At 45.8% G+C, this 25,809-nt stretch overlaps 1 protein-coding gene across 1 annotated transcript in view; it reads left to right on the plus strand.

The window, feature by feature from the left end:
* LOC138663940 (zinc finger protein 157-like) overlaps nt 1-25,809 on the plus strand; it is an 84,919-nt gene that overhangs the window by 53,697 nt on the left and 5,413 nt on the right. The window contains exons 2-10 of the mRNA XM_069750314.1: nt 13,919-14,068; nt 14,197-14,376; nt 14,458-14,581; nt 14,665-14,762; nt 14,864-15,013; nt 15,141-15,320; nt 15,402-15,525; nt 15,609-15,706; nt 15,905-15,995. Of these exons, the coding sequence (XP_069606415.1) occupies nt 13,919-14,068; nt 14,197-14,376; nt 14,458-14,581; nt 14,665-14,762; nt 14,864-15,013; nt 15,141-15,320; nt 15,402-15,525; nt 15,609-15,706; nt 15,905-15,995 (1,195 nt within the window). The remainder of the gene's footprint in view (nt 1-13,918; nt 14,069-14,196; nt 14,377-14,457; nt 14,582-14,664; nt 14,763-14,863; nt 15,014-15,140; nt 15,321-15,401; nt 15,526-15,608; nt 15,707-15,904; nt 15,996-25,809) is intronic.

Raw genomic sequence — 25,809 nt, forward strand, 5'->3', positions numbered from 1 at the left:
AAGGCCTCTTCGGGACTGGCAAGGGCAAAAGCAACCCACTGGCACGAGAACAGCAGGGCTTAGCCCGAGCACAAATCCCACAGGACTGCACAAAAGTACGCACATCCCGCGACAGAGATGGCCACCAAAAGGATCTAGCCACTAACTCTCTGGTACCAAAGATTCCAGGATGACCAGCCAAGACCGAACAATGAACCTCAGAGATAACTTTATTGGTCCACTCATCAGGGACAAACAGTTTCTCCGCTGGACAACGATCAGGTTTATTAGCCTGAAATTTTTGCAGCACTCGCCGCAAATCAGGGGAGATGGCAGACACAATTACTCCCTCTTTGAGGATACCCGCCGGCTCAGATACACCCGGAGAGTCGGGCACAAAACTCCTAGACAGAGCATCCGCCTTCACATTTTTAGAGCCCGGAAGGTATGAAATCACAAAGTCAAAACGGGCAAAAAACAACGACCAACGAGCTTGTCTAGGATTCAACCGCTTGGCGGACTCGAGATAAGTCAAGTTCTTATGATCAGTCAAGACCACCACGCGATGCTTAGCTCCTTCAAGCCAATGACGCCACTCCTCGAATGCCCACTTCATGGCCAGCAACTCTCGGTTGCCCACATCATAATTTCGCTCAGCAGGCGAAAACTTCCTGGAAAAGAAGGCGCACGGTTTCATCACTGAGCAATCAGAACCTCTCTGCGACAAAACAGCCCCTGCTCCAATCTCAGAAGCATCAACCTCGACCTGGAACGGAAGCGAAACATCTGGTTGACACAACACAGGGGCAGAAGAAAAACGACGCTTCAACTCTTGAAAAGCTTCCACAGCAGCAGAAGACCAATTGACCACATCAGCACCCTTCTTGGTCAAATCGGTCAATGGTTTAGCAATACTAGAAAAATTGCAGATGAAGCGACGATAAAAATTAGCAAAGCCCAGTAACTTTTGCAGACTTTTCAGAGATGTCGGCTGAGTCCAATCATGGATGGCTTGGACCTTAACAGGATCCATCTCGATAGTAGAAGGGGAAAAGATGAACCCCAAAAATGAAACCTTCTGCACACCAAAGAGACACTTTGATCCCTTCAGAAACAAAGAATTAGCACACAGGACCTGAAACACCGTTCTGACCTGCTTCACATGAGACTCCCAATCATCCGAGAAGATCAAAATGTCATCCAAGTACACAATCAGGAATTTGTCCAGGTACTCTCGGAAGATGTCATGCATAAAGGACTGAAACACTGATGGAGCATTGGCAAGTCCGAATGGCATTACTAGATACTCAAAATGACCCTCGGGCGTATTAAATGCAGTTTTCCATTCATCGCCTCGCTTAATTCGCACAAGATTATACGCACCACGAAGATCTATCTTGGTGAACCAACTAGCCCCCTTAATCCGAGCAAACAAATCAGATAACAACGGCAAGGGGTACTGAAATTTAACCGTGATCTTATTTAGAAGGCGGTAATCTATACAAGGTCTCAGCGAACCATCCTTCTTGGCTACAAAAAAGAACCCTGCTCCTAATGGCGACGATGACGGGCGAATATGCCCCTTCTCCAGGGACTCCTTCACATAACTGCGCATAGCAGTGTGCTCAAGCACAGATAAATTAAACAATCGGCCTTTTGGGAACTTACTACCAGGAATCAAATTGATAGCACAATCACAATCCCTATGCGGAGGTAGGGCATCGGACTTAGGCTCATCAAATACATCCCGGTAATCAGACAAGAACTCTGGAACCTCAGAAGGGGTGGATGACGAAATTGACAGAAATGGAACATCACCATGTACCCCCTGACAACCCCAGCTGGACACCGACATGGATTTCCAATCTAATACTGGATTATGGATTTGTAGCCATGGCAACCCCAACACGACCACATCATGCAGATTATGCAACACCAGAAAGCGAATAACCTCCTGATGTGCAGGAGCCATGCACATGGTCAGCTGGGTCCAGTACTGAGGCTTATTCTTGGCCAAAGGCGTAGCATCAATTCCTCTCAATGGAATAGGACACTGCAAGGGCTCCAAGAAAAACCCACAATGCTTAGCATACTCCAAGTCCATCAAATTCAGGGCAGCGCCTGAATCCACAAATGCCATGACAGAATACGATGACAAAGAGCAGATCAAGGTAACGGACAGAAGAAATTTTGACTGTACTGTACCAATGGTGGCAGACCTAGCGAACCGCTTAGTGCGCTTAGGACAATCAGAGATAGCATGAGTGGAATCACCACAGTAGAAACACAGCCCATTCAGACGTCTGTGTTCTTGCCGTTCAACTCTGGTCAAAGTCCTATCGCACTGCATAGGCTCAGGTTTAAGCTCAGGTAATACCGCCAAATGGTGCACAGATTTACGCTCACGCAAGCGTCGACCAATCTGAATGGCCAAAGACATAGACTCATTCAAACCAGCAGGCATAGGAAATCCCACCATGACATCCTTAAGGGCTTCAGAGAGACCCTTTCTGAACATAGCTGCCAGCGCAGATTCATTCCATTGAGTGAGCACGGACCACTTTCTAAATTTCTGACAATATAACTCTATCTCATCCTGACCCTGACAAAGAGCCAGCAAATTTTTTTCTGCCTGATCCACAGAATTAGGCTCATCGTACAGCAATCCGAGCGCCAGGAAAAACGCATCGATATTACTTAATGCAGGATCTCCTGGCGCAAGAGAAAATGCCCAGTCCTGAGGGTCGCCACGCAAAAAAGAAATAATGATCAAAACCTGTTGAACTGGATCACCAGAGGAGCGAGGTTTCAAGGACAGAAATAGTTTACAATTATTTTTGAAACTCAGAAACTTAGTTCTATCTCCAAAATACAAATCAGGAATAGGAATTCTTGGTTCTAACATAGATTTCTGATCAATAGTGTCTTGAATCTTTTGTACTCTTGCCGAGAGCTGATCCACACATGAAGACAGACTTCTAATGTCCATTGCTACACCTGTGTCCTGAACCACCCAAATGTCTAGGGGAAAAAAAAGGCAAAACACAGTGCAGAGAAAAAAAAATGGTCTCAGAACTTCTTTTTTCCCTCTATTGAGAATCATTAGTACTTTGGCTTCCTGTACTGTTGTGATTAGGCAATTCAGTACCACAGTGAACATAGAGGTCAGAGCACATACAGTGATCTGACAATAATCCAAAAACATAGAACGAGCTCTGAGACGTGGGAACTCTGTTGACCGCAATCCCTAATCCTATCAAACAACACTAGAGGCAGCCGTGGATTGCGCCTAACGCTACCTATGCAACTCGGCACAGCCTGAGAAACTAGCTAGCCTGAAGATAGAAAACAAGCCTACCTTGCCTCAGAGAAATACCCCAAAGGAAAAGGCAGCCCCCCACATATAATGACTGTGAGTAAGATGAAAAGACAAACGTAGAGATGAAATAGATTTAGCAAAGTGAGGCCCGACTTTCTGAACAGAGCGAGGATAGGAAAGGTAACTTTGCGGTCAACACAAAACCCTAAAAACCACGCAAAGGGGGCAAAAAGACCCTCCGTACCGAACTAACGGCACGGAGGTACACCCTCTGCGTCCCAGAGCTTCCAGCAAACAAATAGATAAGCTGGACAGAAGAAAAGCAAACAAAATAGCAAAGGAAAACTTAGCTATGCAGAGCAGCAGGCCACAGGAATGATCCAGGAGGAAAACAAGTCCAATACTGGAACATTGACAGGAAGCCAGGATCAAAGCACTAGGTGGAGTTAAGTAGAGCAGCACCTAACGACATCACCACATCACCTGAGGGAGGAAACTCAGAAGCCGCAGTACCACTTCCCTCCACCAACGGAAGCTTACAGAGAGAATCAGCCGAAGTACCACTTGTGACCACAGGAGGGAGCTCTGCCACAGAATTCACAACACCACTCCTCCTGTCCTGTATATATACACTGCACAGTACCACTCCCCCTGTCCTGTATATATACACTGCACAGCACCTCTCCTCCTGTCCTGTATATATACACTGCACAGTACCACTCCTCCTGTCCTGTGTATATATACACTGCACAGCACCACTCCTCCTGTCCTGTATATATACACTGCACAGCACCACTCCTCCTGTCCTGTGTATATATACACTGCACAGCACCACTCCTCCTGTCCTGTATATATACACTGCACAGCACCTCTCCTCCTGTATATATACACTGCACAGCACCTCTCCTCCTGTATATATACACTGCACAGTACCACTCTTGCTGTCCTGTATATATACACTACACAGTACCACTCTTGCTGTCCTGTATATATACACTGCACAGTACCACTCCTCCTGTCCTGTATATATACACTGCACAGTACCACTCTTGCTGTCCTGTATATATACACTGCACAGTACCACTCCTCCTGTCCTGTATATATACACTGCACAGTACCACTCCTCCTGTATATATACACTGCACAGTACCACTCCTCCTGTCCTGTATATATATATATATATATATATATATATATATATATATATATATATATATATATATATATACTGCGCAGTACCACTCTTGCTGTCTTGTATATATACTCTGCACTGTACCACTCCTCCTGTCCTGTATATATACACTGCACAGTACCACTCCTCCTGTCCTGTATATATACACTGCACAGTACCACTCCTCCTGTCCTGTTTACAGTTAGGTCCATATATATTTGGACAGAAACAACATTTTTCTAATTTTTGTTATAGACATTACCACAATGAATTTTAAACAAAACAATTCAGATGCTCTTGAAGTTCAGACTTTCAGCTTTCATTTGAGGGTATCCATATTAAAATTGGATGAAGGGTTTAGGAGTTTCAGCTCTTTCACATGTGCCACCCTGTTTTTAAAGGGACCAAAAGTAATTGGATAGATTCAATAATTTTAAATAAAATGTTCATTTTTAGTACTTGGTTGAAAACCCTTTGTTGGCAATGACTGCCTGAAGTCTTGAACTCATGGACATCACCAGACGCTGTGTTTCCTCCTTTTTGATGCTCTGCCAGGCCTTCACTGCGGTGGTTTTCAGTTGCGGTTTGTTTGTGGCCTTTCTGTCTGAAGTTTAGTCTTTAACAAGTGAAATGCTGCTCAATTGGGTTGAGATCAGGTGACTGACTTGGCCATTCAAGAATATTCCACTTCTTTGCTTTAATAAACTCCTGGGTTGCTTTGGCTTTATGTTTTGGGTCATTGTCCATCTGTAGTATGAAACGATGACCAATCAGTTTGGCTGCATTTGGCTGAATCTGAGCACACAGTATGTCTCTGAATACCTCAGAATTCATTCGGCTGCTTCTGTCCTGTGTCACATCATCAATAAACACTAGTGACCCAGTGCCACTGGCAGCCATGCATGCCCAAGCCATCACACTGCCTCCGCCGGGTTTTACAGATGATGTGGTATGCTTTGGATCATGAGCTGTACCATGCCTTCACCATACTTTTCTCTTTCCATCATTATGGCAGAGGTTGATCTTGGTTTCATCTGTCCAAAGAATGTTCTTCCAGAACTGTGATGGCTTTTTTAGATGTTTTTTAGCGAAGTCCAGTCTAGCCTTTTTATTCTTGATGCTTATGAGTGGCTTGCACCGTGCAGTGAACCCTCTGTATTTACTTTCATGCAGTCTTCTCATTATGGTAGATTTGGATATTGATACACCGACCTCCTGGAGAGGGTTGGTCACTTGGTTGGCTGTTGTGAAGGGGTTTTCTCTTCACCATGGAGATTATTCTGCGATCATCCACCACTGATGTCTTCCGTGGGCGCCCAGGTCTTTTTGCATTGATGAGTTCACCAGTGCTTTCTTTCTTTCTCAGGATGTACCAAACTGTAGATTTTGCCACTCCTAATATTGTAGCAATTTCTCGGATAGGTTTTTTTTTGTTTTTGCAGCTTAAGGATGGTTTGTTTCACCTGGATGAAGAGCTCCTTTGACCGCATGTTTACTTCACAGCAAAACCTTCCAAATGCAAGCACCACACCTCAAATCAACTCCAGGCCTTTTATCTGCTTAATTGAGAATGACATAACGAAGGAATTTCCCACACCTGTCCATGAAATAGCTTTGGAGTCAATTGTCCAATTACTTTTGGTCCCTTTAAAAACAGGGTGGCACATGCTAAGGAGCTGAAACTCCTAAACCCTTCATCCAATTTTAATGTGGATACCCTCAAATGAAAGCTGAAAGTCTGAACTTCAACTGCATCTGAATTGTTTTGTTTAAAATTCATTGTGGTAATGTCTATAACCAAAATTAGAAAAATGTTGCCTCTGTCCAAATATATATGGACCTAACTGTATATACACTGCACAGTATCACTCCTCCTGTCCTGTATATATACACTGCAAAGTACCACTCCTCCTGTCCTGTATACATACACTGCACAGTACCACTCCTCCTGTATATATACACTGCATAGTACCACTCCTCCTGTATATATACACTGCACAGTACCACTCCTCCTGTCCTGTATATATACACTGCACAGTACCACTCCTCCTGTCCTGTATATATACTCTGCACAGTACCACTCCTCCTGTCCTGTATATATACACTGCACAGTACCACTCCTCCTGTCCTGTATATATACACTGCACAGTACCACTCCTCCTGTCCTGTATATATACACTGCACAGTATCACTCCTCCTGTCCTGTATATATACACTGCACAGTACCACTCCTCCTGTCCTGTATACATACACTGCACAGTACTATTCCTCCTGTCCTGTATATATACACTGCACAGTACCACTCCTCCTGTCCTGTATATATACACTGCACAGTACCACTCCTCCTGTCCTGTATATATACACTGCACAGTACCACTCCTCCTGTCCTGTATATATACACTGCACAGTACCACTCCTCCTGTCCTGTATATATACACTGCACAGTACCACTCCTCCTGTCCTGTATATATACACTGCACAGTACCACTCCTCCTGTCCTGTATATATACACTGCACAGCACCTCTCCTCCTGTATATATACACTGCACAGTACCACTCCTCCTGTCCTGTATATATACACTGCACAGTATCACTCCTCCTGTCCTGTATACATGCACTGCACAGTACCACTCCTCCTGTCCTGTATACATACACTGCACAGTACCACTCCTCCTGTCCTGTATATATACACTGCACAGTACCACTCCTCCTGTCCAGTATATATACACTGCACAGTACCACTCCTCCTGTCCTGTATATATACACTGCACAGCACCTCTCCTCCTGTATATATACACTGCACAGTACCACTCCTCCTGTCCTGTATATATACACTGCACAGTACCACTCCTCCTGTCCTGTATATATACACTGCACAGTACCACTCCCCCTGTCCTGTATATATACACTGCACAGCACCTCTCCTCCTGTATATATACACTGCACAGTACCACTCTTGCTGTCCTGTATATATACACTGCACAGTACCACTCCTCCTGTCCTGTATATATACACTGCACAGTACCACTCCTCCTGTATATATACACTGCATAGTACCACTCCTCCTGTCCTGTATATATACACTGCACAGTACCACTCCTCCTGTCCTGTGTATATATACACTGCACAGCACCACTCCTCCTGTCCTGTATATATACACTGCACAGCACCTCTCCTCCTGTATATATACACTGCACAGTACCACTCTTGCTGTCCTGTATATATACACTGCACAGTACCACTCCTCCTGTCCTGTATATATACACTGCACAGTACCACTCTGTTGTGATTAGGCAATTCAGTACCACAGTGAACATAGAGGTCAGAGCACATACAGTGATCTGACAATAATCCAAAAACATAGAACGAGCTCTGAGACGTGGGAACTCTGTTGACCGCAATCCCTAATCCTATCAAACAACACTAGAGGCAGCCGTGGATTGCGCCTAACGCTACCTATGCAACTCGGCACAGCCTGAGAAACTAGCTAGCCTGAAGATAGAAAACAAGCCTACCTTGCCTCAGAGAAATACCCCAAAGGAAAAGGCAGCCCCCCACATATAATGACTGTGAGTAAGATGAAAAGACAAACGTAGAGATGAAATAGATTTAGCAAAGTGAGGCCCGACTTTCTGAACAGAGCGAGGATAGGAAAGGTAACTTTGCGGTCAACACAAAACCCTAAAAACCACGCAAAGGGGGCAAAAAGACCCTCCGTACCGAACTAACGGCACGGAGGTACACCCTCTGCGTCCCAGAGCTTCCAGCAAACAAATAGATAAGCTGGACAGAAGAAAAGCAAACAAAATAGCAAAGGAAAACTTAGCTATGCAGAGCAGCAGGCCACAGAAACGATCCAGGAGGAAAACAAGTCCAATACTGGAACATTGACAGGAAGCCAGGATCAAAGCACTAGGTGGAGTTAAGTAGAGCAGCACCTAACGACCTCACCACATCACCTGAGGGAGGAAACTCAGAAGCCGCAGTACCACTTCCCTCCACCAACGGAAGCTTACAGAGAGAATCAGCCGAAGTACCACTTGTGACCACAGGAGGGAGCTCTGCCACAGAATTCACAACACCACTCCTCCTGTCCTGTATATATACACTGCACAGTACCACTCCCCCTGTCCTGTATATATACACTGCACAGCACCTCTCCTCCTGTCCTGTATATATACACTGCACAGTACCACTCCTCCTATCCTGTGTATATATACACTGCACAGCACCACTCCTCCTGTCCTGTATATATACACTGCACAGCACCACTCCTCCTGTCCTGTGTATATATACACTGCACAGCACCACTCCTCCTGTCCTGTATATATACACTGCACAGCACCTCTCCTCCTGTATATACACTGCACAGCACCTCTCCTCCTGTATATATACACTGCACAGTACCACTCTTGCTGTCCTGTGTATATACACTGCACAGTACCACTCCTCTTGTCCTGTATATATACACTGCACAGTACCACTCCTCCTGTCCTGTATATATACACTGCACAGTACCACTCCCCCTGTCCTGTATATATACACTGCACAGCACCTCTCCTCCTGTATATATACACTGCACAGTACCACTCTTGCTGTCCTGTATATATACACTGCACAGTACCACTCCTCCTGTCCTGTATATATACACTGCACAGTACCACTCCCCCTGTCCTGTATATATACACTGCATAGTACCACTCCTCCTGTCCTGTATATATACACTGCACAGTACCACTCCTCCGGTCCTGTGTATATATACACTGCACAGCACCACTCCTCCTGTCCTGTATATATACACTGCACAGCACCTCTCCTCCTGTATATATACACTGCACAGTACCACTCTTGCTGTCCTGTATATATACACTGCACAGTACCACTCCTCCTGTCCTGTATATATACACTGCACAGTACCACTCCTCCTGTCCTGTATATATACACTGCACAGTACCACTCCCCCTGTCCTGTATATATACACTGCACAGCACCTCTCCTCCTGTATATATACACTGCACAGCACCTCTCCTCCTGTATATATACACTGCACAGTACCACTCTTGCTGTCCTGTATATATACACTGCACAGTACCACTCCTCCTGTCCTGTATATATACACTGCACAGTACCACTCCTCCTGTATATATACATTGCATAGTACCACTCCTCCTGTCCTGTATATATACACTGCATAGTACTGTGACGGGGTGTGCGACAGAGCAAGCAGGGACGGCAGACCGATGAAAAAGCCAAGAGACCTTTAGGGTATGTTCACACGTTCAGGATTTCCATCCTTTTTTTTTCAGGACAGTTTTTTTAAAAAACTGCAGCTCTTGGCAGAAAACGCAGGTCCTTTTTTTGTCCTTTTTTGATGCGTTTTTTGATGCGTTTTTTTGATGCGTTTTTTTATCCTTTTTTTATGCAGTTTTCTATGCAGAGACTGTGTGTTTCCTAGGAAGCTTTTTAGGGCTAAAATGGCTGAAAATACCCTAACCCTACCCCTAACCCTAACCCTACCCCTAACCCTAACCCTACCCCTAACCCTAACCCTACCCCTACCCCTATTCTAACCTTAGTGAAAAAAAAAAAAAAATTCTTAATTTTTTTATTGTCCCTACCAATGGGGGTGACAAAGTGGGGGGGGTGTCATTTACTATTTTTTTATTTTGATCACTGAGATAGGTTATATCTCAGTGATCAAAATGCACTTCGGAGCGAATCTGCCGGCCGGCAGATTCGGCGGGCGCACTGCGCATGCGCCCGCCATTTTGCAAGATGGCGGCGCCCAGGGAGAAGACGGCCGGACGGACACTGGGACGCCGGGTAAGTATAAGGGGGGGAGATTAGGGCACGGGGGGGGCATCGGAGCACTGTGGGGGGGCATCGGAGCACGGGGGGGGGCATCGGAGCACGGGGGGGCGGGATCGGAGCACGGGGGGGCAGCCACACTCCGCCCACGCACTTCCGCCCGCTCCCCCGCACTTCCTGCTGCAGCGGTTCTGCACATCAAATCGCAGTAAAACCCGCAGATATATTTTTGATCTGCGGGTTTTACTGCGATTTTGACCTCACAATGGAGGTCTATGGGTGCAGAACCGCTGCGGTTCAGGAAAAAGAAGTGACATGCTCCTTCTTTTTTGCCGCAGCTATTCTGCGCGGCTTTTTAAACGAAATTACGGACCATGTGCACAGCAGTGACTGTTTTCCATAGGGTTACATTGTTATGTACCCTGCATGGAAAACTGCTGCGGAACCGCAGCGGCAATACCGCTGCGGTTCCGCAGTAAAAAACGCACTGTGTGAACATGGCCTTATTGCAACTGAGAGAATATTCCGGCAAACAGTGATCAGGTTCTTCAGCTTACAATAAGGCCACAACAAAATAACAAATCCATGGCGACACCCAATAATCCGACTCCAGGGAAAACAAAACACTACAGTAGTTCATAGACAGGCACCAGGATCTGGCCGCAGCAGCAGATCCTATATCCTCACACCACACAGGTCCCAGAAGAATGATAGTATATCCATGGGCTTATTGTTCCACCCTCTAGGGCAGTGGTCCCCAACTCCAGGCCTCGAGGGCCGCCAACAGTGCAGGTTTTCAGGATTTCCTTAGTATTGCACAGGGGTTGGAATCATCGCCTGTGCAGATGATCGCAATACTAAAGAAATCCTGAAAACCTGCACTGTTGGCGGCCCTCGAGGCCTGGAGTTGGGGACCCCTGCTCTAGGGATCAGCCCCTTGGATGGGTAAAGGGGCTCACACCCACCCTCAAACATTACAAGTAAATCTGATGTTACAGGAATTGGAATTTAGGTATGATATGAGTTCAGAGTAAGCGGAGGCATCACCTTTCCAGACTAGAAAGACACCATCCACATATCTGGCGTACCATACTGCAAGACATGGGAAGGGATACTGGCAAGCCACGAGACCTGGAGATTTCTGCCACACTTTCTAACCCTACCTACTACCCCATTCAGGTCACAGTGCCTGCGATGGATCTTTTCTAATCTTTCGTAGAGAAGGATATAAGACAATTACTCTCATGTACTTAATAGCGGTGAGAATTATCATTTTGACAAACTGCTGTTTGATGCTGTGAAAGACATGCAAACTTGCCCTAATTTGACAATTGGCTAGTCAGATAAGGGTGGATCTGTGGTGGTTCTAGATACCGACCTATAATGCTCTATGGTTTTTTCTATTCTCAATGACACCAACACTTATTTTCCTTCAAGGTCAGATCCTACCACCGCTATTAGATCCACTCTTACACAGCGTCTTAATGAGGGAATGAGATTGAGGGTATTAAATTCCAAACTACTTAAGTGGCTCAATCCAGATTTTCCGGTCATTCCTGTGTTCCATGGTTTGCCCAAAGTTCATAAGAATCTTTGTCTACCATCCTTAAAAACCACAATTTCTGGATTGATTCACTTAACGAAACCTTTAGTGCATGGCTTGATGGATATCTTCAACCCCTCATTTCCAGGACTCCTGTTTTTTGAAGGACTCTTCCACTGTCCTAAAGGTTTTTGAAACATTTAAATGGCTGGATAGATTTTTTTTTTTTGCAACTTGTGATGTTGTAAAGTAAACTATGAGACATTTGGATAAATACAGTGTATATACTTCACCTTTTGAATTTTTTTTTATTCTACTGTCATTTGATTACCTTTTGAAACACAACTATTTTATGTTCCAATCAAATTTTTTTCCACAGACAATTGGAGCCCCGATGGGGTCTAAATTTTCTTCTTCTTTGGCAATACTTTATATGGTCTGGTTGGAGGAAATTTATATCTTTACCAATAACAGCCCTTTCATTCCACACCTGGTATGGTCTGCCAGATATGTGGAGGACGTCCTTCTAGTCTGGAAAGGTGATGCCTCCACTTATTCTGAACTCACATCATACCTCAATTCCAATTCCTGTAACATCAGATTTGCTTGTAATCCGTTAGCCACCAGCACCCTATTTTTAGACATCATGCTTATAGGTGACAACATTACTACAATGGTTGACACTACACTGTACAGCAGGGGTGGGGAACCTCAGCCCCGGGGCCATTTATGGCCCTCGATGACATTTTATCGGGCCCCCGGGCAGATTCTCAGGGACCACATTCTTGGGCAGGGAGCTGTATTTTGATTGCCACCAACTCATGAATTTCTTGTTGCTTTGTTAACACACACATGAAGTGTTCACTACTGAACACTGAAGGGCATGCAATGAAAGATTACGTCCTGACACCAGTGCCAGAGTCAGGATGTACTTTCCGGATGGAGTTTGTACGGCCCCTGAAGGATGGTATAAGTATCCAAATGGCACTAGGGAGAAAAAAAGATTCCCCACCCCTGCTGTACAGGAAAGGTGCGAGGCCTCGCCTTTTAATGTTTTAACTACGTTTAAATAAAGAATATTTTTTTCCTGGATGGTTGTGCCGGAATCTTTTCCCATATTTTTGTATAACATTTCTATTTGTCATTCTGGGCTTCATATAAGGGAACCTGTCACATTGAGGGTAGAAAACGTCAGCGATTCTCTCATCGTCTTCCTGCATTGTCGCCAGTTAGAGCCGCGCTCGTTTCTCCTCCGTCCCATAGACGATGAATAGAGAGAAGCGCACACGTCCCCTGTAGAAGCCTCTCCGAGGTTCCATATACCGGACTTGTTTCTATCGCGGTTTCTTCAGGCGACATTTCTAATTGCGGCAGTTATAATGAACGACTCCTGTAAATCCCCCTCATGGCCGCTCCCCGGGACCCTCCCAGTGTAATTGCACTTTGTATTTCCGGAGTTCCTGTGACCAGAACGTCTCCTGTATTAGGCCATGTTCACACTGCGTTAAAGCAGCCCATTCAACGCATAGCGTTGACGGGCTGCGTTAACGCTATAGCATACACGCCATCGCGTTATGCTATACTGCTAGCACAGATGATTCATTAGCAGTGACGGAGTCTCAGACGCTGCAGCCCGCATCCGAGGCTCCGTCACTGAATGACTGCACACCGCTAGCGCATGACGATTATGGCATGCGTTGGCGATGCACCTAATAATAGGGGTTAATGGCAGCGTTAACGGACTGTATTAACGCAATGTGAACCCAGCCTTAGTAATCTGCACCATTATCCTCGTAGATGGCAGATTCTGGGGAAAGGCCATAAAACACATCGAGTTCAGGCCGCGCTCCATCTTTATGACATATTTCCACTCCATCACTCAGGCGTCCATTGTTTCCTTCAGTCTGTTTACATTGCTGCAATGACGATATTAGATGCCGGTATGTCTGAGATGTAATTGTTCTATTACATGATGGTTTATGGAGATCATGTGCCCGACATGCTGCTACCATGAAGATGTGATGTGGAGAAGATTTCTTAATAACATATGGAATAGATTCTTTAAGATGTTATATCAACTCATCTTCTCCCCATTCAGGTCCCTACAATATCAGATTCTCTCAGTGGAGATATTTTATATAAGATATATTTTCTGATAGACTTATCAAGGATGGATAAGGACAGGAAAAAGATATTGGACAAGATATTACACCTCACCCTAGAGATCGTCTTCCGGCTTACTGGAGAGGTGAGAGATTCTGATGACGTCACATTCATCATTCTTATCTATGGGAATAACAGATAGACAGAACTGGAGAGGTGAGGACTCTGGAAATGTCTGTAGTGAGATTCATTAATGTGTCTCTCCATAATCAGGATTACACAGTAGTGAAGAAGACCTCTAGTGAGCGCTGTCAGGAACCTGTGTCTGAGGGATGGGGAAGACCCCTGAGCCCAATCACAGGGCCTCCACCTCACCCCCTGATTCACGAGGACATCAATGACCAGAAGATCCTAGAACTCACCTACAAGATGGTTGAGCTGCTGACTGGAGAGGTGACACTGCTGGGAATGCTGGGATATTATACAGTAACGCTATGAAGGGATCGAGGTGATGACGGAATCATTATATGTCAGGTTCCTATAAGGTGTCAGGATGTCGCCATCTATTTCTCCATGGAGGAGTGGGAGTATTTAGAAGGACACAAAGATCTGTACAAGGACGTCATGATGGAGGTTCCCCAGCCCTTCACATCACCAGGTAATAGATAGGACTAAATGGACACGGTCTATAATTATCTGTATGTAACGAATGAATTCAGTCCCTGTATGTGTTTCCTCCAGTTCTATCCAGTAAGAGCACAACACCAGAGAGATGTCCTCGTCCTCTTCTTCCGCAGGACTGTAAAAAAGAAAATCCCAATGTTCCTCTGGATCATCAGGTAGATGCTGCCGCCATGAAGATGTGATGTGGAGGAAATTTCTTAAGATAATGAATGGATTTTTTCATGATGTTACATGGGTTGATCTTCTGCGCATTCAGGTCCCAACAATATTGGATCCTCTCAGTGGAGATCTTCTGTATAAGAGAATTTTCCTGATTGGCCCGTTAAGGATGGATAGGAGCAGTGACAAGATCACGGAGGGTGTATTGCATCTCACCCAAGAGATCCTCTTCTGGCTTACTGGTGAGGTGAGAGATTCTGATGACTTCACATTACATCATTCTTATCTATGGGAATAACAGATGGACTGAACTGGAGAGGTGAGGACTCTGGAAATGTCTGTAGTGAGATTTATTAATGTCTCTCCATAACCAGGATTACACAGTAGTGAAGAAGATCTTTAGTGAGCACTGTCAGGACCCTGTGTCTGAGGGATGGGGAAGACCCCTCAGGCCAATCATGGGGCCTCCACCTCACCCCCTGAAACATGCAGGAGTCAATAATCAGAAGATCCTAGAATTCACTTACAAGATTATTCAGCTGCTGACTGGAGAGGTGACTTCTGGGAATGCTGGGACATTATACAGTAGCACTATGAAGAGATCGAGGTGATGATGGTATCATGGTATTTGTCAGGTTCCTATAAGGTGTCAGGATGTCACCATCTATTTCTCCATGGAGGAGTGGGAGTATTTAGAAGGGCACAAAGATCTGTACAAGGACGTCATGATGGAGGTTCCCCAGCCCCTTACATCACCAGGTAATAGACAGGACTAAATACACACAGTCTATAATTATCTGTATGTATAGAATGGATTCAGTCCCTGTATGTGTTTCCTCCAGTTGTATGCAGTAAGAGGACAACACCAGAGAGATGTCCCCATCCTCTTCTTCCACAGGACTGTAAAGAAGAAGATCCCAACTTTCCTGAAGATCATCAGGTGGGTGCAAGGAAGGTGTCATGAGATCTCCCCTATGATGTGTAGACGGGTGTGAAGGTCTTGTGCTCAGTCTTGTTTTATCCACCAGTATTATATGTTTTATACTTGTGTAATGAGAACGGTGGAGATGGCAGGATTAGAGCTGATCATAGATGTGACTTCTCCATCTGTCTCTGACTTTTACAATCTTTGTTTCAGGGTGAAGATCTGACCCATATTAATACTACAGAGACCTATGTGAGGGGAGATGAGCGGTGTAAAGAGGAGATTCCTACAGATAATTGCAAAGGTGAGTAGTAACCACTAAATGCAGAGAAATCACAGATTATCCTTCCTGTAGAATTCTAGTTTTCATTTTTTAGGGCTTGTCCTCTCAAAACTTTTTGATGTGCATTTTTACTGACCAAAAGATTTAGTGCTTACCAAAAGACCACCCTCTTAAACACCCTATTAAAGCATTTTAGCTACAACCTTTCACAGGCCAAAACTAAAATAATACAGTTTTCCCTAAAGAAGAATATGGGGCCGATCTCTGTACAATCTGTTCTAACCGTTTGGTCATGTGATTGCTCCAGCCTAACTCCATCCACAGCAGGAAAGGGTTAGTTTTGGCTGCGGATAGTGATTTGCTAAATTTCTCACGAGTTCATCCTAAAGAGGAGGCATGGAGACTGACCTGGCCATCCGTGAAAGGGGATTATTAATACTAATTATATCTGATGAGAGATAAATCCTTGAGGGTCATGGACTTAGCATCAATGTGTTTAGGGCATGTGTTGTGCATCAGCCCCACCATGGACTTGATGCGGTGGCTGAGCAGAAGAGGTAAGTAACCCCTTATGTGATGGACGTCTATGATCTCAAGATAAGGATTCAGAGAATATGTAGAACCAGGACTTGTACAGCGATAATCCAGTACCACATAGAAAGGCTAAAACATCGGTTTTATTCCCTGATTAAAACTATTCCTTCTGTGCAGGTATGTGCTAACAAAAAACACATACACTTATGGTGACATCCCCGCCGACGCGTTTCGTGCCTGTTCACAGCCCTTATCCATAGCTTGGGGAACAGTACCCATTATCAGAGTATTAAACACTGGTTTTTACATGGTACAGGAATAATCACTTAATCCAACAGTAGAAAATAGACCTTAACAACGTAGAAAAGAGCTATATACAATATATTTTTCTCTTTTTATTATTATAAGATGTTGACGGATTTACATGAAATCCGTCTCTTCGAGCCTCAAGTATTCATTTTGTCTCCTTTCGTAGAAGGATTCTTTTCTTTTTTACTCGGTCTCCCATGACAGCACCACAAGAAAGGGGATCCGCCCTTCAGGGACAGGAAACTTACAGACATAAAAGGGTGGCACCTCTCTCCTGCACCTGTTGGTTTCCTTTCCCTGACAGGTGAAACTCTCCAGGCATACCTGAAGATGAAGGTAGAAGATGTAAGATACTCGCAGGCCCGGCTATTCGGCTCATGCAGCGGGAGTCTCCTGCCTCGGCCGGCCTGGTGTTCTGCAGGTGCGACAGTGGGTGCAGGGGAACTGCACGTGTGAGCGGCAGCAGGCAAGCAGCCTCCGGGAAGGATGACTGGCTTGATTGTGGTCCAGCGTTATGGTGCAAGTGAGTAGGCCGGGTTGCGACGGTGTGTGTCCTCTGGCACTGTGTTCCAGGCGCGTGATGGTGATGCCTCCGGCGGCCGGCGCGCTATTATGGCTGAGGCGCTGTCCGGTGACGCAGCTGGGGTACACCCCTTGTGATGCGGCCAGGGCGCATCTTCGGTGACCCGGCTGGGGCACGCTCTGTGACGTGCCCTCTGGGACACCGGGGATGCGGCTGCTGCAGCTGTAAGCTGCAGCTGTAAGTTCGAGGGACATGGTTCCTGGGGCTGTGGACAGGCGTGTCCGGGATATCGGGCGGCGCCGGTCTGAGTCATGGGGGCGGTGACGTCGGCTGGGTGGTGGTGTTGTCAAACTTGTGTGTACCGGGGGCACAGTCACGCGGGGTGGAGGCACGACTGGCAGTCCAGGGGAAGAGGCACCTGACAGGCCACATGGAGGACCTAGTGATCCAGGCGTATCGGATCTGGGGAGTGGCCTGAAATTTATTAAGGAAGGCTTGGACGGTGTGATATCAGGAGAAGAAGTGTATAATTGGGTGTCAACTGTATCAAAAAGCTTGGCACTCAATAATGCTTGTAGAAAATAGTCATTTATTTTACATCTGGACAAACAGATCAGCTGTAGCTCGTATCTTGCTAAACGTTTTCGGTCCTTTGTGGACCTTCCTCAGAGCAAGTTTATCTGGAGCGTAGGATCTGGACATTTAATCAGATGCATGAGTATGCTGACAATATATGTAGAGGCAAATTTCAGAGGCAGTAATGGAGACTGTGACTGTGAGCAGAGTAAGCTGCTTGGGCATACGATGTGCCCACACTGTGCACGTTATGTTGCCTGGAGCGCTGATGGCGTGCTGAGTCGCTGAGGGAGTCACGCTAATTGGGTGTCGTCAGCATAGAGATGGTACTGGAAACTAAATCTACTGATTGTTTGTCCAATAGGGGCAGTATTCAAAGAGAAGAGGAGGGGGCCTAGGACTGAACCTTGAGGAACCCCAACAGTAAGGGGAAGGTGAGAGGAGGAGAAACCAGCAAAAGATACAGTGAAGGAGCGGTCAGAGAGATAGGAGAACCAGGAGAGAACGGTGTCCTTGAGGCCGATGGAGCAGAGCATAGTGAGGAGGAGCTGATGATCCACAGTGTCGAATGCTGCGGAGAGATCCAAAAGAATTAGCATGGAGTAGTGACCATTAGATTTAGCTGTTAGTAGGTCATTAGAGACTTTAGTGAGGGCAGTTTCAGTAGAGTGTAAAGAGCGGAAACCAGATTGAAGAGGGTTGAGAAGAGAGTTATCTGAGAGATAGCGGGTAAGATGGGAGTGGACCAGGCGCTCGAGGAGTTTAGAGATGAAGGGAAGATTAGAGACAGGTCTATAATTAGCGGCACAGTTTTGATCGAGGGATGGTTTTTTAAGTAATGGATGTATGATGGCATGCTTAAATGAGGAGGGAAAAATACCAGAAGTGAGAGAAAGGTTGAATATTTTTGTTAGGTGAGAGGTGACAGCTGGGGAAAGGGACTGGAGGAGATGTGACGGAATGGGGTCACTGGTGCAAGTGGTTGGGCGAGAAGATGCAAGGAGCCTGATTACTTCTTCTATAACTGGTTCAAACTCAGAGAGTGAACTAGATGAACCTTCTGACTGAGCACTCCACTAGCTACAGGCATTTTTAATCAAAAGAGGACCCTACCCCTCCACAGAGATATAGATTTTAGTCTAAGAGAGGACTCACAGGTTCTCATAGAGATGAAGACTTTTATTCTAAGCGAGGATTGGCATTGTTAGGTCCTGGTAAAAATCCATGCAGGATGTGATGTTTGGAGTTTGGATAAGAAAGCTCACAGATCTTTTCCTCTGAACGATAAGATCAGTTTTCTTGTTTTACGGAAAAGGAAGAGGTCTGAAAGGGAAGGTTCCCTACCTCTGGCTTTCGAAAGAAGGTACCCGTTCGAGGAGTCTGCCTCGTCCTCATGGGATAAAGCCCCAAAGCTGGACATGGCGGTTGCTCAGGCATCTAAGAAAGCCTCGCTAACATTTGAGGAAATGGGAAGATTGAAAGGCAGGAAAGCAGATACCTTTCTGAAGGGCGCTTGAGAGATGCCGGCAGGGTCCGTTAGGCCGGCGATGGCAGCCACCTGTACAAGCCGGTCTTTGATGGTCTGGTTGGACTAGTTAGAATCTCAATTGAAGGACAAAGCGTCCAGAGAAAGTATCCAGACTTCTCTTCCCATGATCCAGGGGGCTGCAGCTTTTTTATCTGACGTGTCGGTGGCCTCAGTCAGGTTAGCGGCAAGAGCAGCGGCCCTTTCTAATGCAGCACAAAGGGCCTTCCTCCCGGGTTCACAGGAAACTGCCTCAATGACTGCCCTGGTTGGGGGAAAGCTTTCGGCCTTCTATCTGGCCTGGTCAAAGATTTCAAATATTGTATGGCTCCTTAATCTCATAAGTGCAGGACTAAAATTGGAGTTCCGGGTAATACCTCAGGACAAGTTTATGTTAACAGCCACGCGTTCCTCACCAGCAGAGCAGCAGGCTCGAGTCGGAAGTCCTGGAACTATAGCACAAGTCTTGGTAGAGGTTCCTGTGTCAGAAAGAGGTAGGGAATTTTACTCCCCACTCTTCCTGATATAAAAAAACGGACGGTTTCTTTCGGACCATTCATTATTAACCTTAAAGGTCTGAACAAGTTTTTGGTGGTATGTCCCTTTTAAGATGGAGTATGTGAGGTCGGCAATAAAGTTGCTCTTTAAATCTTGCTTTATGGTGGTATTGGATCTTAAAGGGAATCTGTCACCCCCAATATCGAGGGTGAGGTAAGCCCACCGGCATCAGGGGCTTATCTACAGCATTCTGTAATGCTGTAGATAAGCCCCCGATGTATCCTAAAAGATGAGAAAAAGAGGTTAGATTATACTCACCCAGGGGCGTTCCCGCTGATGGTCCGGTCCGGCGCTTCCTATCTTCATCAGATGAAGTCCTCTTCTTGTCTTCAGGCTCCGGCACGGGCGTACTTTGTACTGCAGTGCGCAGGCGCCAGGCCTCCCTGACCTTTCCCTGCGCACTGCAGTACTTTGCTCTGCCCTCAACAGGGCAGACAAAGTACGCCTGCGCCGGAGCCGCAGCATGAAGACCTGAAGAGGACGTCATCGTAAGAAGATGGGAGGACCCGGATCGCGACGCCCATCGGATCGGACGGCCCAGGTGAATATAATCTAACCTTTTTTTTTTTTCATCTACCACAGTTTAGAAGCCTCCCGTTTTGTTTCGCAATTGCTCAATGGGTCTTTACCAAAGTGATCGTAGAGCTCATGGCACATCTCCATGAGAAGGTTGTCATGGTGGTTCCCTATCTAGATGACTTTTTAATTGTAGGCAGTTCGGTCCGGCACAGCACCACTCAATTGAAATTGGTAATGTCCACACTAGAGGGGTTGGGGTGGCTTGTGAATATCAAAAAGTCACGTTTACAGCCCCTAAAGGTAAAGGCATTCCTGGATCTTGTGTTGGACTCTGAGATTCAGGAGTGTCGATTACTGGGGTCCAAAGAAGACGGTATTCGGCGTCAAGTTTGGAAGGCGGTGAACAATCAATCTGTCCCTTAGGGGCGATGTCCCATCTAAGCTCACTCACTTCCTGTATTCCGGCTGTTTGCTGGGCCCAATTCCATACTAGGGCCTTACAGTGGGATGTATTACATAACGACCGTCAGCTTGGAAGGTGCCTAGAAATGAAAATATCTTTGTCCCCCCTACGATACAGTCCCTACTTTGATGGTTAGATGTGTCAAACTTGTCCAGAGGGGTTCTCTTATATCTCCCTTACTGTCAGCCTCAAGGGTTGGGGGGCTTATTTGGGGAAGATGTGGGTTCAAGAGAATTGGACATGCAGTGAGCAGGCTGGTTCGTCTAACCTGAAAGAGTTGTTGGCACTGGAGCTGGAAATAAGACGGCTCCTTATGTCGTTACATTGTCAACATGTCAGAGTGAGGGAACCCGATCCAGGTCCTTTTTAGAAGTGACGTATTTTTCAGATTGCTGAAGCTCATCTGCTGTCTTTGACCTCCGTGCACATAAGAGGAAAAGAAAACATCAAGGCTGACTTCTTAAGCCGCAACGAGCTCAGGCAGGGAGAATAAGTGTTGAACCAGACTGTCTTCAACCAAATTGAGCAGATGTGGGGGTATCCGGATAGAGATCTCTGTTGCCAACAGAGGGGACAGGAGAGTCCATCGGTTCTGTTCCCTGAACCCCAGTGAAGGTCCACATACGATAGATGCTCTCTTGATCCCATGGGATTTCAAGCTGGCAGATCCCTTTCCTCCGATAGCTCTGTTTCCATTGGTATTGAGGAAGATATGGGAAGAGAGGGCACGTGTTATCCTAATCGCCCTTTTTGGCCCAAGAGGCCGTGGTATTCCTGGCTGAAGAAGATGTCCATATCCAACCCATTTGTTCTTCCGGAACTCTCAGACCTCCTCTCCCAGGAACCAATCCTCCATCCTCGAGTGTCCAGGTTACGTTATCTGATGGCGTGAAATTTGAGAGGACACCGTTAAGAAGGAAAAGGTTTTCTCATAATCTTGTGACCATTTTACTTAAAGGGAACCTGTCACCTGAATTTGGCGGGACTGGTTTTGGGTCATATGGGCGGAGTTTACGGGTGTTTGATTCACCCTTTCCTTACCTGCTGGCTGCATGCTGGCTGCAATATTGGATTGAAGTTCATTCTCTGTCCTCCATAGTACACGCCTGCGCAAAGTAATCTTGCCTTGCGCAGGCGTGTACTACGGAGGACAGAGAATGAACTTCAATCCAATATTGCAGCCAGCATGCAGCCAGCGGGTAAGGAAAGGGTGAATCAAACACCCGAAAACTCCGCCCATATGACCCAAAACCAGTCCCGCCAAATTCAGGTGACAGAGTCCCTTTAAAAGTAGGAAAGTATCCATGACAAAAATGTACACCAGAACCTGGAGCAAGTTTCTATCAGGATCATGGGTGGAAGTTTGAGGAAAGGTTCTGATAGACCAGGTGTTGGAGTTTCTACACAAGGGCCTAGAATTGGGTCTAGTCACAAGCACCCTCAAAGTCCAGGTGTTGGCTCTAGGGGCCCTTTATAATTGTGATCTAGCAGGCAATTATTGGATATCTAGGTTTATCAGGGTATCAGCTAGGTCTAGGCCTATCCTTAGACAAAGGTTAATGCCTTGGGATTTGAATTTAGTGCTAAAGTCATTGACAGAATCTCCATTTGAGCCCTTTGAGGTAGCCACAATAAAAATTCTTTCTCTCAAAACGGCCCTTTAGGTTGTATTAACATCAGCCCGTAGAGTAAGTGACATTCAGGCCCTATGCAGACATCCACCATATACCCAGTTTAGGGAGGATAGAGTTATTTTGAAGCCAGAACTCTCGTATTTACCAAAAGTAGCCTCTAAGTTCCACAGATTGCAAGAGATAGTTCTTCCTTCCTTTTGTGCCAACACCAGAAATCAAAAGGAGGTGAAGCTCCATTCACTTGTTAGGAGGTGCTTGCTTAGTTATATTTCAATAACTGACCCATGGAAGAAAGAGAATTCTTTTTGTCTCCTTTCAGGGTGCTGGGAAGGGGCTTAGTGTCTCCAAGAGCACCGTAGCTAGGTGGATCAGGGAAGCAATTTCTTTGGCCTATACAGCGAGTGGTGTTGCAGTTACAGAGGGTCTGAAGGCACACTCCACACGGGCTGTAATGACTTCCTGGGCAGAGAGATCGAAGGTGTCGATTGAGGAGATATGTAAGGCGGCTACATGGTCTTCTCCCTCCACATTTTTCAAACATTATAGACTTGATATGGGTGCCTCCTTCTATCTAACATTTGGGAGAAGGGTGTTTTAGGATGCATTACCTCCCTAATTTCCTTACCTCTCTGTAATTCTCTTGTTGTGCTGTCATGGGAGAACAAATAAATGCTTAGTTACTTACCGGTAACGGTGTTTTTTGGAGCCCATGACAGCACCGTTATATTCCCTTTACGGGCGAGTGAGCATTTCCTTTTGCCTTAGCATCATCACGACTGAAAAGTTATTTTGTGTACGGAATAATGTGTATTTATTGCTACTAACTAGTGATGAGCGGGTATACTCGTTGCTCGGGTTTTCCCGAGCACGCTCGGGTGGTCTCCGAGTATTTGTTAGTGTTCTGAGATTTAGTTTTTGTTGATGTAGCTGAATGATATATAGCCTTTAGCCAGCCTGAGTACATGTGGGTGTTGCCTGGTTGCTAGGGAATCTCCACATGTAATCAAGCTGGCTAGTAGCTGTAAATCATTCAGCTGCTGCGATGAAAACTAAATCTCTGAACACTAACAAATACTCAGAGACCACCCGAGTGTGTTCGGGAAAACCTGAGCATCGAGTTTACTCGCTCATCACTCCTACTAACCTGGGAGGTCCTCTCATGCTCTGTAATCCAACTGATGTGGGAGAGATGTGCCGCCCTTTTATGTCTGTAGGTTTCCTGTCCCTGAAGGGCAGATCCACTCTCTCGTGGTGCTGTCATGGGCTCCGAAAACACCGTTACCGGTAAGTAACTAAGCATTTCCTCCTCGTGAGGTCTTGATAACCCTTTCAGTACTATCAAGAGAAAAAAGCAATACAGAAAAAGGGGGACACCTGGGAGTACAAAAAGCAATTACATTTTATTAAACAACATATAGCTCCAAGATTACAACAAACAAAATCTTCCCCATAGACATACAAGTGCTTCTCAGAAAATTAGAATATCATCAAAAAGTTAATTTATTTCAGTTCTTCAATACAAAAAGTGAATCTCATGTACTATATAGAGTCATTACAAACAGAATGATATATTTCAAGTGTTTATTTCTATTAATGTTGATGATTATGGTTTACAGCCAATGAAAAGCCAAAAGTCATTATCTCAGTAAATTAGAATAATTAACAAAAAACACCTGCAAAGGCTTCCATAGCATTTAAAAAGGTCTTAAGGTACCGTCACATTAGCCGATCGCTGCAGCGTCGCTGTTTGGTCGCTGGAGAGCTGTCACACAGACTGCTCTCCAGCGACCAACGATCCCGAAGTCCCCGGGTAACCAGGGTAAACATCGGGTTACTAAGCGCAGGGCCGCGCTTAGTAACCCGATGTTTACCCTGGTTACCATTGTAAAAGTAAAAAAAAAACACTACATACTTACATTCCTGTCGCGTCCCCCAGCCTCAGCCTCCCTGCTCTGTGTAAGCGAGCTTGCCGGAAAGCAGAGCGGTGATGTCACCGCTGTGCTTTGCTTTACGGCCGGCCGGCGCTGACACTGGGGGAAGCAGGGAAGCTGACGCTGAGGAACGTGACAGGAATGTAAGTATGTAGTGTTTTTTTTTTTTTACTTTGGTAACCAGGGTAAACATCGAGTTACTAAGCGCGGCCCTGCGCTTAGTAACCCGATTTTTACCCTGGTTAACAGTGAAGACATCGCTGAATCGGCGTCACACACGCCGATTCAGCGATGTCTGCGGGAGATCCAGCGACGAAATAAAGTCCTGGACTTTCCCCAGCGACCAACGATCTCCCAGCAGGGGCCTGATCGTTGGTCGCTGTCACACATAACGATTTCGTTAACGATATCGTTGCTACGTCACAAAAAGCAACGATATCGTTAACGATATCGTTATGTGTGACGGTACCTTTAGTCTGTTTCCATAGGCTCCACAATCATGGAGAAGACTGCGGACTTGACAGATGTCCAGAAGGCAGTCATTGACACACTCCAAAAGGAGTGTAAGCCACAAAAGGTCATTGCTAAATAAGCTGGCTATTCACAGAGTGCTGTAATCAAGCATACTAATGGTTAGTTGAGTCGAAGGACAAGGTTTGGTAGAAAAAGGTGCTCAAGCAACCGGGATAACCGCAGCCTTGAAAGGATTGTTAAGAAAAGGCCATTTAAAATTTTAGAGGAGATTCACAAGGAGTGAACTGCTGCTGGAGTCATTGCTTCAAGAACCACCACACTCAGAGGTATCCAGGGCATGGGCTACAAGTGTCGTATTCCTTGTGTCAAGCCACTCATGACCAACAGACAAAGCCAGAAACATCTTACCTGGTCCAAGGAGAAAGAGAACTGGACTGTTACTCAGTGGTCCAAGCTGTTTTTTACAGGTGGAAGTAAATTTTGCATTTCATTTGGAAATCAAGGTCCCAGAGTCTGGAGGAAGAGTGGAGAGGCCACAATCCAAGCTCTTTGAGGTCTAGTGTGAAGTTTCCACAATCAGTGATGGTTTGGGGAGCCATGTCATCCAGAAAATTTTAGAGCACTTCATACTTCTCTCTGCTGACAAGTCTTTTGAAGATGGAAATTTAATTCTCCAGCAGGACTTGACACCTGTCCACACTGCCAAAAGTACCAATACCTGGTTTAAAAACAGCAGTATCGCTGTGCTTGATTGGCCAGCAAACTCGCCTGACCTTAACCCCATAGAGA

Source organism: Ranitomeya imitator, chromosome 2 (genome assembly GCF_032444005.1).
Source record: "Ranitomeya imitator isolate aRanImi1 chromosome 2, aRanImi1.pri, whole genome shotgun sequence".
Taxonomy (NCBI): Eukaryota; Metazoa; Chordata; class Amphibia; order Anura; family Dendrobatidae; genus Ranitomeya; species Ranitomeya imitator.